General features: G+C 37.0%; 1 protein-coding gene across 2 annotated transcripts in view; it reads left to right on the plus strand.

The window, feature by feature from the left end:
* KHDRBS3 (KH RNA binding domain containing, signal transduction associated 3) overlaps positions 1-14,900 on the plus strand; it is a 90,288-nt gene that overhangs the window by 38,110 nt on the left and 37,278 nt on the right. For both annotated transcript variants that reach the window (XR_009277006.1, XM_058833414.1), the window contains exons 4-5: positions 140-286; positions 6,429-6,568. Coding sequence is in view for 1 of the 2 variants with exons in the window: in XM_058833414.1 (XP_058689397.1) it covers positions 140-286; positions 6,429-6,568 (287 nt within the window). In the remaining variant the exon portion in view is untranslated. The remainder of the gene's footprint in view (positions 1-139; positions 287-6,428; positions 6,569-14,900) is intronic.

A 14,900-nucleotide genomic window follows, 5' to 3' on the forward strand; every position in this document is an offset into this window, starting at 1 on the left:
GGCTCTTCATGTTACTTTTTCAGTTGTAGGCATCTGAATATGAGTGAACAGTGTCTGCAAATTCCTCTGGAGAAACTTCAATACTTGCATTAGAGTGTTTTGAACAAGAATGAGTAAAACCATTTTTCTTATTTCCTAGGAGGAAGAGTTAAGAAAAAGTGGAGAGGCAAAGTATTTCCACCTAAATGATGACCTACATGTTTTAATTGAAGTGTTTGCTCCACCTGCAGAAGCATATGCCAGAATGGGACATGCACTGGAAGAAATCAAGAAGTTCCTCATCCCTGTAAGTATTTTTTTTTTTTTTATTGAGAATTCTGGTAGTCTTGAGTGAGAAGTTTCATCTCTAAAATGGAGTAAGCTGGTCTAGTGAAGGTGTCCCTGCTCATTGCAGGGGGTTGGAACTGGATGATGTTCCAGTCCAAACTATCATTCTGAACAGTGCACAGTATTGGTCAGGTCTTGTTACTTAATTTAATTTATGAAAGAAATTAATTGTCAAATACTTTGCATTTTGATACAAGCAGTTGCTGGGTGAATGTGTAACTGTCCACACAGATTTCATGACCTGACCTACAGTAAAAGAGAAACTTATTCTTGCTTAACTAGTCATATGCAAAGTATATGCAGACTACAGATAATTGTAAAAAATCTGTAAATGTGTGCCTTTTCTGGCTTCTTGGTACATGTGAAGCATCAATTCTGTTTAAGAATTACTATATTTGAAGCTGTAGTATTTCTCTCACCTGTAATCCTGATTTAGTGTTGAGTGCTGAGAATCAATACAGGTTTATCTTGTATCTTTATTTTTATCACAATACTAGTGATACACGAGCTGTACTTGCTTTCTGGTGTATACTTCAGCTTCTGTTATATGAATATAAGAAATGACATCTGGTTTCCAGTACAATTTTGTACTCCAGGTTTGGGATATGTCTAGGTAATGGGCTTATAATGTCTTCCATAAAAAGATAACTTCATCTGCTCCTCATGTAAGAACCAGCCTCACTTCTTTGCAGTATTAAACTGCTTAAAAAATCCAGCCTCTCTTAGGAAGCTCTGGAGCACTTGAGGTGATTGTGTGTGAAGTTTCCAGCTATTTCAGCTCTTGAGTGAACATTTCTTCAGTCTATATTGGTGATCAAAGGATTAGTATAGAAAGCAAAGCATTCTCAAGGTGCATTGACTTCTGTTTATTTTTACTGCTGAAAATGTTACCCAAGTGTTAGTCTTTATTTGTGTTAGATCAGGGAAGTGTGGGGACCTGGATAAGGAAAGTTTCCTGAGGCATGTATCTGAGTGACAGCAACTTGTAAATGTCTGAGTGGAGTCAGCATGCTGTACTGGGGACCAGTTGGGGATGTCTCTTGTACAGTAGTTGGTGCTGATGGTTTAACAGTGCTGCTGTATGTATTTTGGGAATCATAGTTTGTACCAAACCTAGTCCACATCTATGAAACCACCCAGAGAGTGGTTGGGCACCAGACCAGGGTCCCCAGGGAAATGGTCACAGCACCAAACCTGACAGAGTTCAAGAAATGGACAGTACTCTCAGGCACATGGTGTGGGATTCTAGGGGTGTCCTGTGCAGGGCCATGATTTCAACTTGAAGGATCTCTGTGGGTCTCTTCCAGGTCAAAGTATCTTATGAAACCAGGTCCCAGGTGACTGTGTGCTCCTTGAGTGTTTCTTCTGACCTGTTTTTGTCTGAATGAAGCGAGATCATGAGCCCCAATACTACACCGTGGTATGAACCAAAGCGTGATAAATAACAGTTGTCAGGAGGTTCACTAGGAATATGTCCTGATGTGAAGTAACCGTAATGCAGGTGTACTTTAGGACAGTTAAAAACCAAAGATGTCCTGGGCATTATGTTCTCATAAAAAAAAAAATCGAACATCACATTGTACATTTCTCTGCAGGTTCTAAATTTCTTTTTTCTTGATGCATATGAAAAGAGCTGAATAAGCATACTACTGTTCAGGCATCCTAACTGATCCAACAGTGGATACTCAACAGAATATTTTTAGGAATGCTGGGCTGTCATAATGAAGGTTACTCTGTTTACATGATTCATGATTTAAGGGTGTGGAGGGATAAGGAAGAATTAAATTCTTGGCTGTTGTAGACAGCAAACAGCTGCACTTTTTTAAATAGAAATATGTTCAATTTGATAAATGGTTTTTTGCATGTGCTGGAAGCAAGGATGTGTCTGATCCCCATGCCCCCTCCATCAGAGGTCTTATTTTTCTTCATTCAGCTTGATTTCCCTAATGTTGACATAAATGAAGTAATCTTATCAACACCTGGTCATTAGTGTGTTAAGCCAGTAGAATTAAAGACTGATAATGAGCAATCTCATTGACTGGTGTTATAAACTTTTCCATCTTTATTTTTGATCATTGCATCTTATACTGAGCTGAACTGATGCTACATAATCTTTCCTGAACTGTGGGATCAAGCCAACACTGTTTTAATTTCCCTTTGGCTTTTCAAATGTAAGCCTATCAGAATTGCTCTAAAAGCCCTAATCTCTTTCACCTGCCCCCTCCCCCCTTGCAGCAGCTACTGAAGGAGCAGCAGCTTTTCCTTTAGAAATAGTGTTTGGTTCACTGCTGCCAAGTGCAACTTGGTTTTTATTTTCTCCAAGGTCTGTTGTGGCTTTCTTAAGAAATTACCTGTTTTATTTCAGGAAAGATGTCTTGCTATGAATATATATGATTATGATCATAATTTGCATTATCCATACAATGTAGGGTCTCTGACTTCCTACAGTTTTAGATGCTAGGTCAAATTTATGAATACGGTTATTGTTCATCTTTCAGATCAGTGCTGAATATAACATCACATTTGGTGCTAGAATACAGAATATCCTTCTGGTAGCTGACTATAGCAAAAATGCCTCAGCCTCTCTCATTGGATCTTCAGATCCATGGGCAAGCATCCTTGCATTGAAGTTTAACCTCAAGCAGCTGCAGTGGTGTAATTTCATTTAAACTATTGGCATAGCTCAACCCAAAACATAAGAACTGGTTTTGAGGGTATTTTTGGCTGTGCTGACGTTGCCTTGAGTGTTAACTTCCTTCTGTAGTTAGAATTGTGGCTTCTGACTTTAAGTACAGTCTTTCATTTTCCTTTAAATTAGCCAATCCCTTTATTCTGGCCAGACTCTGGTCAGCACTCTTGTTTGAGTATAGATTGGTGGGTGTTGTGCTTGATACTGGTTATCTCAGAATTATTTCAGTCAGGTCAAAAAGCCAGGTACTTTCAACCTCATCCCTCCCTGGTTGCTGTATTATGCCAGAGTTTCAAGGCCAGGCTGGATGGGGCCCTGAGCAACCTGATCTAGTGGAAAGTGGAAAAAAACCTCCCTGCCCATGGCTGGAGAATTGGAATGAGATGATCTTTAAGGCCTTTTCCACCCCAAACCATTCTGTGATTCTATGGTTATGGCAGTTTGGACCATTAGAACTTAGTCTATTATGCTTAATTTCTGAGTAGTGGCAGTCATTTGTCTTCTGACAGATACAGCACTAATTACCCTTTGCCATTGGTTACCAGAGTTCGTTTTCCTTGTCTTTAAAGCAAAATATAGAAATGTCTTTGGGAGAACAATCTATACCAGTTATATAACAATGTGAGCGGAATTCACAACCTTCTCCTGTAGCCTGTTCTACCTTCTGCACATTTGGTTTGTAAGATGTGATTAAATAGCTTTTGATGGCATTTTGAAGAGCTTGGTGGCCTTCGGAATCTTTCACAGACTTTTCCTTAAGCTGGCAAGTAACTGTAAGGTATAAAAAAAGGTGGCTGGAAACCTGGTAATTATTGATTGCTCAGTGTAAGGATAAAGATCTACTTGAGTGCTTTGCAAAGCTGCAAAGGGTTTTGTGGGGATCTGTCTCAACATGGTATAAATAAATAGCATTGCTAATAGTTTGAGTGATAAATTGAAATAAGGTCTTAAGCTAGAGTGATCCCAAGAGATGCTGCCAATGCGTTGATGTGGCTGGGTGAAAATCAGATAAAATTTTAAAGGTTTAGTTAGATCATGTAAGTATGGAGACTTGTGGGATGAAAATGTCTTGCATGGATCTTGATGTAAATGCAGCCTCCATGGCTAATGGATAAGACTGTAGCTAGTCAGGCTAGTCAATTTATTCATAAAATCAGAGTACACCTGTTCAATTGAAATTCAGCAGCAGCATTTGACTGAAATTCAAGTGCTGCTACTGCCTAAGATATTCAGAGGAGGGATGCAGTCTAAAGAGTTTCCATGTCCATCGTCTAGGTGAGGAAAAGATTATTGTCTGCTTAATTTGACTTGAAGTGTGCTGTTTCCAGCAGTGAGTATTCATAAATTGACCATCTGCTACTTTTAATTGAGGAATCCATTTCAGTGTCTAATGGATTAACACTGCAGCTTATCGTGGCTGCCTTGTGCTGCCCCTTCACTCTGCATCCTCCTGCTGCCTCTGGCGTGTGTGATAAGGGCCATGTTTTCTGTTCTGTCCTGTGCACAGCAGAGCCCTTCTCTGTGACCTAAGGCTGCTGCTGTGTCTGGTAATGTGCTGCAGGAAAGTGAGAAAGCATCAGGGAGAAAAGAAAAGGGACCCAACACACACAGTGGCAACCCAAGCATGTCTTTGCTAAGGAATTAAATTAACTGAGTATAAAATCATCAAAGGCATTTTTCCAGGGGCCCAGTTCTGAAAAAGATGTTTTGTGAAGAAATTATAAAGGGCGTCTGATACAGGCTGTCAGAACTTTGATATTGTATGTTGGTGGTACAGTTTCTTGGCAGGGTTTCTTTGTATCAAGGTTGAAGTTTTTCTCTATACAGGGCATAGAATTTTGCATTTGTAGCCAGTTCTGATCCAGCAACAGATAAAAAATACAAAGTGGGTTTCTGTACAGTAGCTGGTCAGAATAGTGTTCAGTTTCCTGTTTGTAATCTACTCCCTGTGATGGATTGGCTATGTATTGGGTCCTGGCCATTTAATAATGAAATCTGTTTATCAAATGCTTCAATTATGTCATTTGAAGCAGTTATTTCAGTCTTCTAGACCTTTCTCGTATTTGGTTTCTGCTGCTAAATAGAGGATGATCTCAGGTGGGCAGTTGGGAGTTAAATTTCAGAACCTATTTAAGGCAGTTTGGACAAAATGCTGTTACAGTGCTTCTTCTTTAAACATCAGTAACATTCTTCAGCAATGGCATATAAAGGACAACTTTATTTCCTTTTATAGAAGTCTAGGAGAAGCAGAATATTTCAAGGATAATTGAGAGATTTGAATTCATGGAAGTTTTAATCTTCTTTCAATGCAGGGTTATGTTTCAAAGTCTGTAAGACTGCCTGACAATCTTTTGGTCCCTGACTAGTGAATAAATGTAATAAACTCAGATTTGCAGTGAGATGCAGATTCTTTGTGTTGTCATTGAATTGTAAAATGGGTGGTGTTAGAATAAACCTTTTTTCTTGAAATGGGAGGATTTGCAGAAGAGCTGTTGTATCTGGAGTATCCCTTTGTTCCTATGGGAGTACCTATTAATATTTTGATACTCAGTACAGTTGCACCTTGGGTAAAATAATTATCTTTAATTCACCTTTATGGCTGCATTCTGCGTGGCTCACTTTAAGTGGAGGAGAAATGATAGAAAAATACTTCTATCTCAAGAGTTGTCTGTGTTATTCCTGTGTGCTCTGCTTGTTTCAGAGGTTGACTCAAGGTCCCTGAAAACTTGTGCTTGAGAAGTACCATATTAATTCTGTGTGTAAACACCTGAGCTTTCTTTTTGCTAGACCTTGAGAGCAGAGGATTTGTGGAGACAGAAAGAAGTCATATGTCCTTGGCATTTTTACCATTGCATATTACAGAATTTAATTTTTTGAGCTCTTCTTATTAGATAATAGTTCTTGTATGTATTGAATGAATTCATGTGTTTATTCTGTAACTCCTGACTTTTAAAGTGTGGATTCCTAATCTACTCCATTTTTATGTGCTGTTCTCATCAGTGTAGTTTTTCTCTACTCTTTTGCTACTACTACTGTACTCTCTCCCCTCTTTTTTCTGATTTTACCACACAGTCATTCTACAGCTGGAACTACAAACTGGATCTCAGTTCAGAATACGGGATCTTGATATTTTTTTCTGGTGTTCTCCTATCTCTGCAGCATTTTAACATTGCCATTTTAATTGGTAAAGCTACATAAAAATATATGCAAAGGGAAAGAAAAAAACATGCCTGAGCAAAAATGGCAGTTATTATGTAGAGTTCTGTAATAATGTTTGGACTGAATGTTATTTTTATCTTACTATGCACATTAAACTTTTTCAGTGGAATGTTCAACTTTTTTAAGAGTTTGCTGACAGAGGTGGGTAAACAATTTGATTTTTTTTTCTCACTCTGCCTCCCCCTTGTTTTAGGACTACAATGATGAAATCAGACAGGCACAGCTTCAAGAATTAACATATTTAAATGGTGGCTCAGAAAGTGCAGAAGTTCCAGTTGTCCGTGGCAAAGCATCAATCCGAGCAAGAGGAGTACCTGTTCCTGCTTTGTCCAGGTACGTGGAATTTCATTTGAATGTGTTTCAAGCTTCTCCCTTCAAATAAAATTCCTCCCCCAGATATAACACAAAACACACTAAAATATACGGATTCTCAAAAGAAGAGAAAAAGGTTGGGGAAACAACCTTTGTTTATTGATGAAAGTTGAGTTCATTTGGACTGAACTAACCATGGCCCTGTGGAACTTGAACGCTGCCTTTCTCAAGAAGCAGTGCACAGCATAGGAAGGAGATGTTCAATCCTACTTGAGCAACTTGATTTCTAGCCTTGTATTGCTACTTAGGTGCAGTCTGTGTTTGGAGTTCAAAGCAGGAAATGTGTTACCTGGATTGTCATGGATTTTAGACAGTATCTCCAACTTATACAGTATGCTTTTTTTTTTATGTTACTGCTTTGTTTTCATAGTCATGATGAAATGATACAGAAGTGCTCTGGAGGTAGAATTTAGATTTTCTTGTCTGAGTGGCACTTACTTTGTGAAAAGTGGCTTTTGTTTGTTTGGGAGTAGGCAACGTCTACTGCTTTTGCTGTTTTTCTTTGTCACAGATATTTTATTTTACTCTAACATCCTCCATCTTCATTGCAGTACTGAGATGACAGTTTCAACTCCTTCAAGTTCTGAAGTGTGAAAACAAAACCTAAATAAAGTTCATAACTGTTTATATTACAGAGTACAGCTGTATTCTGCAGTACCTAAGTGTTGCTGTTAGCTGTGGTAATCTTTTGTTTTGTGTGCAGTTCTTGTTAATGCAACTTGAAACTTGCATTTCTGAATGAAAGTTGTAAACTAATTTCTTGTTTCAATGCATTTCTCAAACTAATTTCTGAATAATACCCTGAAGCATTTTACCTCAGGTGATAAAGCATATTAGAAGAAGCAGCACTAAGGAAATATTCCATTTATATAGATCTGCTTAGTTACATGTATCCTGACAATAATTCAAATGCAAATCAGAGTGAATCTTAATTTAAAGAAATTATTCTTACTGTGGATTGTGTCCTGGGAGAAAAAAAATTCTCTCAATCATCAAATCATTGTTCTTCTATTTTGTAATATTGTGTAAAAATATATATGTATTCTGCTTTTCTTGATTTTAATGTTCTGAGTAATGTTAATTATGTACTAAGGTTCACCCCTTGGCACTGCAATCAGCCATACAAGAGATCTTTCAAATTGGAGACCTCATTTGATTTTAGAGGGGGTGTTTTTGCAGGTTTTTTTTTGTTAGTTTTTAAATAGCTTTTTGTAACTTTGCCACAGTTGTCTGTAACGATTCTGCTATGGATGCTCAGTACAGATGCATTTGCAGTACTATTCAAGTTTATTTCATTTTCCATGTCCTTCAGCTAATATTTCTGGGGCACAGAAGCTATTGTTTGGTCACATTCTGTCACCAAGGCACGATAACTACTTTACACTGTTAGTACCTAGTATGTGCATATGTAAATAGTTTTTTAGAGTACTACATTTCTAGCATTGCTGGTTCTGTCCTCTGGATTTTGGTAAATTATTTTTTCAAATCTGTATTTTATGCAGGAGATACTGTTACACAGTTTACAGAATCCAGCATAGTTGGTCTACAGCTCTAGAAGTGTCTTCAGAGTAAATATAAATGTTATTACTGTTTGATTTGAAGATGACAGTAAAAGGTTGTTTTGTCATCACCATTTTTCACATATATTCTAAAGGAAAGTGAAAAAGTGTCTGTTTGACTTGTCCTTACTTCAAGGCTTATCTTAAACTCCAAGACACTTTTCTCTCAAATTAAATTGCTCTGTTAGCATGTTCCTTAAGTGAAGTTCAATTCTGTTGCTACTGAGATTGTACAGCCATTGAGCTGAAGATCTCAAACTCAGTTATAATGCTCTGATTCTTTTTTAGCAGAAATGGATTTCAATGGATAATACTTTTGTTGAAGCAAAGCTTTAAAGGCTTTGTCTCAGTGTTGGATAAAACAGTTTCAATAGGCAGCATCCCTGAGATACCCAGGAGAAGTTGAAGCAAAGCCTCAGAAGACTCGCAAAACAAAGTCTAAAACCTTGATTCTAACCTTTCTTTGTGATCTGCAGAATGGTTTTATGATACCAGCCTTGATACATGAAACATCTTGTTGAGTGTGCTTAAGTTCCCACTTTTGAAACCTTTATTACTCCTGAATAGTTTCAAAGAAAAAAAAAGTACTAATTTATGCCTTTTTTGCTCCTTATCAGACATGTGGGAACTGGATATAATACATCTTATCAAATCTATTTTTAGATCCATAACAAAATTTTATTTTGTATGGAACAGTACTTTTGTGTTTGCATACAGAAAATCTAGCTTATGTGCAGACATTCCTGTGGGGTAAGTATTTGCCTATTGGTTGTGGTTTGGCATCTGTGTTCTTTTTTTCTGGATTGTTCCAAATTTTCTTGACAAGTTTTTTTTTACTCTAGAGCCAAGTAAGGTTTTGGGGGTGACTGGATGGAATTTGTTCTGGGAGAGCTCTGTGTGTGTTGCAAGCTTTACATTCAGGAATGTTCTTTTCTTATTGTTGATCTTGGAGGATACAGCTGCTTCCTTCAGCTATTTCCTTTTTCCCCACCTTGCCCCAAGTTTTTGTCCCTAATACTATTAAAGATGAGCTTCAGAGGTAATCACAGCACTTCTATTTTCTATAGTGTTCATGCTGAGCAGTTAAACTATTTTGACATAATCCCACTTCTGTACAACAAAGAGGGAAAGTGGTGAAAGTCTGTTTTCTGTTTGTTTTTATTCTGATCTTAAATTCTTTTCTGGAAGCAACTGTATAAAATGATCATACCAGTTGCTTTTTAATTTATTGTGATAGCAAGCTTAGAAGGATCCATGGTGTTTAATATGATGTTAAGGTGCAAAACTAGAAAATATAACTCTTCAGGCATCAGTGTTTCTTTAGTGCACTTGTATTCCCAACTTGAATCAGTGCATTATAAATGATAGCAACCAAAATATGAATTTTGATTTCTGGTTAACTAAAGACTTAAAACAAAACTAAACACTTAAACATGTGTTAATGTTCTAGTGGAAGGTGTCCCTGCTCATGGCAAGAGAGCTGGAATTTGATGATCTTTAAGTTCCCTTCCAACCCAAACCTTCCTATGACTCAATAGATGTTAATGCACACCTCTAAGGAGGTTTTGTAACTAAAACAGCCTTTCTCTCTAAAACTTCACAGTATTTTAAGGAAAAAAAAAAAAAAATTCAAGGATCACTCAATTGTTACTCCCAACTGTATGTTTTAGAAAAGTGAAATTCTAGAGGATGATGATAATAAGTCTCAGAATTTGGCTAAAAGTTCCTTAATGCCTTGGGGTGGCATGGAGTGAACCATTTTGTGTCACTTATAGCTAGAAATCTGTGCTAGAATCACAGAATGGTTTGGGCTCGAAGGGACCCTTAAAGATCATCTCATTTCACTCCCTGCCATGGTCAGGGCATCTTCCCCTAGACCAGGTTGCTCAAAGTAGTCCCACCCTGGCCTTGAACACTTCTAGGGATGGGGCATCTGCAACTTCTCTGGGCAATCTGTTCCAGCATTGTCTCACCACCCTCATCATAAATTTCTTCCTTATGTCCAATCTCAACCTGCCCTCCTCAACTGAAAGCTGTTGCCCCTTGTCCTATCAGTACAGACCCTGATAAAGTTACTCTCTTATGAGCAGCTCCACTTAGTTACTGAAAGGCCACAATAAGGTGGAGCTGCCTGATTTCACTCCCCAGATTGAAACAGACTGTATTTGAAAATAATATTCTCGTTAAAGAAAAGGCAGATTTCTGGTTTGTGCTTTCAAGAGGGTGTGGAGTTGTTTTCTTTTTACTTTTCCATTTATTATTCATATTTCATTCTATGCATGGCTGGGGTCCTAATGGTTGAATGACTGTCAGTGTTTGGGGAAAAATAAAAGTGCTGCAGAAGCTGTGAGTTAGAACTTGCTGTCTTACATGTTAGAAGTAAGATGAGCTGATGTGGATCACTGCTTTTCTTTTTTTGAAGAATAACTTTTTCTTGAGAACATGTAGGTAGTGAAATGCAAAAGATTCTGTAGCACAAAATAAATATTTCACAAAGCTAGTTTGGGATCTAGGTCAAAGGCAGATATTATTATTGTTCACTGTGTTTTCTTTTGGTTTTGTGATCTCCCGTTTTCCACAAAATTGAAACATGGCCATATGTGTTACTGTTTTAAAATATAAATATGAAATAAATAACACTCCTGTGTAAGAGTGTTAATTCAGTGGTGGCTTTTTTTTTTCCAAAAAGGATGAAAAGTCAGGAATCCGAGTTCTGAGTTGAATCCAGATATCAGTGTTTTAGTATTTTAAAATGCCAGCAATGAAATAACAGGTTTGTTATTTTTCAGATGTCTAATATAAAACAAAAGTATTTATTGTTTGAGAAACATTGGATGTAGCTGGCTGTGCTCAAATGACAATAATATATCAGCATCTGGTAACTAAATTTGTTAGATCTGTTTATTGAACAGTGTAAATCCCTGCTGATATATGGAACTATGAATGCTAATATTAAATTTCATATGTTTCCTCTTAAGAACTGGTCCTAAATTTTCTGACTATTTTTTATTTTAAAGCTATTCTTCCACTTAATGTTTCTGGGGGAGACAGTGAAAAGGATCTTCATATCATCAACTGTTCTAATTCTTTGTTTCACTAAAAGTGCAGGAAAGCTGTGAACTGACTCTAGTTGTGATTTCATGATCAGAATAATTTTACTAACTCAGCCATCCAGTGATAGGCTAAACTTGAAATAAGAATCAGTGTGATTCTAGAGCGGAGAAAGTGCTAAATGAGATGTGAAAGTGTCTATTGATGAGGGCATCTGGAGATGAGTGTGAGGTACTGTGCCTGCTTCTCTGGTCAAGGGCAGTAACTTAGTTTGCTGGAAATAAATCCTAGAAACACTGTGGGACTACTAGGAAGTAGAAATGTCAAATATTATTAGTAACAAAGGCCAAAGAGGAAGTATCTAAGTTGTATAAGTTGGTAAAATACTACTTCAGTGGGAATCAATGATTAGATTAGCACTTGCAAATTCCTTCTGAACATTCACACAAGTATTTTGAATCTAACGTTGTGTAGCATAGTTCTAAGAGGAATTTGATTTTGATATTAGATTTTGGTATTAGATTTCCTTGAGAATGTTTTTACACACAATAAATTTAGGATTCAAGCAATGAGATGTTAATCACAAAATTCAACACTTTGGTAATACTATAAGTGGATACAGTTTGCATTTTCACATTTTCAGACATTAACCATCTTCTATCATTATTCCACAGTGTTCATAAATCACATTACCACCTTCTGACACTTTTGTTAGAGGCTTTTTCTCCCCTTCTCTAGTGTGTTTGTAGTTTTACAGAAATTGTGCTTCACTTTGTATTTTCTTTTTATACTGAATTGCAAGTATAAGTAATGAAATAATGTCGTGAGAGGAGAGTTATATTCCAAAAAAACACCAGCTTTCATGACAGTATCTTGAAGGGATGATGTGGTATGTGAGTTAAATTAGATTATTCCCCCTATTTTCTAGTGAAACAAAAGATATTAAATGAGTTACTGGGATTTGTTTTACTTAGTCTGGTCCATGGTACAGATATAGATATAAAAGATACTGATATAAAAGCATTTTTTAATGCAGAGCCTACAAGATAATTGCTCAACTTTGGGAGTAAAATTATTCAGAATTTAACAATATGAATTACTTATTGGAGTAATGGAGAAGTGTTAACTTCCTCACTGGATTCACCACTGCCAAATTAATAAATTCAGCAAAATCAAACTCCAAGTGATTATGAAGATGAAACAAATATTTCAAATTTTCTTAAAGCAGTAATAATCTGGTAATAAAATGTTTCTTGGAGAGCAGAGCACAATGGACTCAATGCATAGATGAGCATTTTGTTGCTAAAGCCTTTTTGGAAATGACAATAAGAGCACATGGCTCAGCGATAGGATTTGCTGTGAGATTCCTGACAATAATTAAGTACTAGTATGTGTTTGATAGAAATTGCAGTTAATAGGTACTTCAAATTTTTCTCAAAAAGATAAAAAAATCAAATGTTAGTGTCCTCTGTGATGCTCCAGTACTTGTATACTGCAGTGTTGTACTCTGAGGGGTTATTGGCAAGGGCCTTTTTATTTCACCTTTCCTGAAAATAAGGCACTTGAACCCTGTTCCAAAGTATTTGCACAAAGTACTCAAAAAGTTTGGAGACCGATCTGTGGGAGGTTCAGTGCTTATTTGTGCATTCCATTGCCCTTGGATATATGGACTCAGCACTGTAGGAAGTTTTTATGGGTTCTTACTCATAAGGGGCTCTTCTTGAGGACATTGAAAAGTTTTCTGACAGGGACAGAGGTGACACCATGATAGGAGAGAAAATAAAGACAAAAAAGTACCTTTCTTGTATTTTAGAATATGAGCTGGTATCCAAGGCTGACAATGGGCTGACAAACCAGCTTTGATAATGTGTAACTTGTTACAAAGGTTTTATAAGGAAATAAAACTAATCAGCAGTTTGGTAGCAAAGACAAGGAGAGTTATTGGCACGTGAAATTTGGCCTGCAGAAGGATGTCCTTGGGCAAAGAAGCAAGCAATGGAAGTTGTCTAGGAGTCATGAGAAGTTTGATTTGATGGTAAGGTATCTCTCAATGTGCTAAAACAGCTGGAATAAAATATGTACAATGATTGTTCTAATTATTAGCAGTTGCACAAAGATTCTTTAATTTATAGGTGAGATAGCTGTAGAAGGGAAAGGGTAGCGAACAAGACCCTCTGTGCAGTTTCTTCAGAGATTTTGGAAGCAGATGGATACCCCTCAAAAGTAGTTGATTAAGAGATGGAAAGTCCAGGAAAGAACAAAATTTCAAAATCGGTTTCATTCAGTTTTTTGTCATTCAGTTTTGTTCAGTGTGGTGCTGTCTCGTCACCAGAGAGGAGCCCAGCACCTCCTGTTCCACTGCTCCCCTTGAAGAGGGTGTAGATTGTTCTGAGGACACCCTCAGCCTTCTCCATTCCTCCAGTGTTTCTGTTGGCTGCATCAGATAAGCCTCAGTTGTCATTTGTAGTATGAAGTGCCTTAATCTACTTAATTGTTCCTGATATGCAAATGGTTCTAGACTGCTCATCATCTTTGACATAGTTTCTGATGCACTTCCAGTTATTTTCTGTTTGGGGTTTTTTTAATGTGGAAATAAGCTGATTTAGGAAACAAGTCTGTGAATACACAGTGGAGTAGCGAAGTTCTGTGTGTACTCTTGTTTTCTAAAACTGTAGTTCTTAGTGTCCTGACCTGTGGGCCAGTCTTAATTCTGGATGTTCTATAGGCAGTCATAGTGCAGAGCCTGTTAGTTTGTGTAATGGTAGGATATATAAATTTATATGTGTGTATGTATTAACTCCCAAGGGTCCCCTCCTGTAAGTTGGACTTTTTTAGCTATTTTCTTTTCTAAAACATTCAGGTTGGGATTCAGCTACAGATTAGAGTAGGCTGTTGCGGTTTATTGAAAAATAGTGCACGTACTTTTATTTGTTCCTTTTTTCTATAATTTGTCTCTAAAGCATTGGCAGCACTATCCAGTGGATTACTGTAAGAACAGCTCTACCATGAGAAACTCCTTCAGTTACTCTTGATTGTGTAGCAAAATCTGCATGTGCATGTAGACATTCATACATACAATCTGATCTGCACTGGAGATTGAGGCTCACTCAGGGAGGTTTACTGATTCTGGGACAATTGAAGGACCTGCTTTTCTGAGTATTTTGTTTTACTAGGATTCTTCCTTTGAGGTTAGAGTTGGGTTCAGCCTTTCAAGTGATACCTCTTAAACCCTGTTCTTGCCTTACTGAGCTCCTATTGCCCTTTCTCAAACTTTTTCTTTTCTGATAATTGTGTATTTGCTCTGACTTCCCATAGAATTGCTGACTCCCCATACCACATATGTACATTTTACTCTTTTAAGTATTTTTAAACATAATTTTTATAGCTTCCCTTTTCAAATTGAGGAATACTTGGGCAGATCTGTTGTTTTTGCAAAGGTGTGCAAAGGTTCCTGTTCAAGTGGTTCCTCAATATTTTGAGTCTGTTCATTGTAAATATCCATCAAGCTTCTTTAGTTCCCCTACAACTTCTCTTAGAAATAACAATTCTTAAATTAAAAGGATATACAATTTACAATACATCAACTTTTATGCAAGTTAAAAGAAATAACAATTCATAGTTTGTAAAAATTTCCTCCTAGCATCATAACCTTCTACAACTCAAATCTGTGGTGCTGATTGAAC

This window comes from Poecile atricapillus, chromosome 2, assembly GCF_030490865.1.
Source record: "Poecile atricapillus isolate bPoeAtr1 chromosome 2, bPoeAtr1.hap1, whole genome shotgun sequence".
NCBI classification, from domain to species: domain Eukaryota; kingdom Metazoa; phylum Chordata; class Aves; order Passeriformes; family Paridae; genus Poecile; species Poecile atricapillus.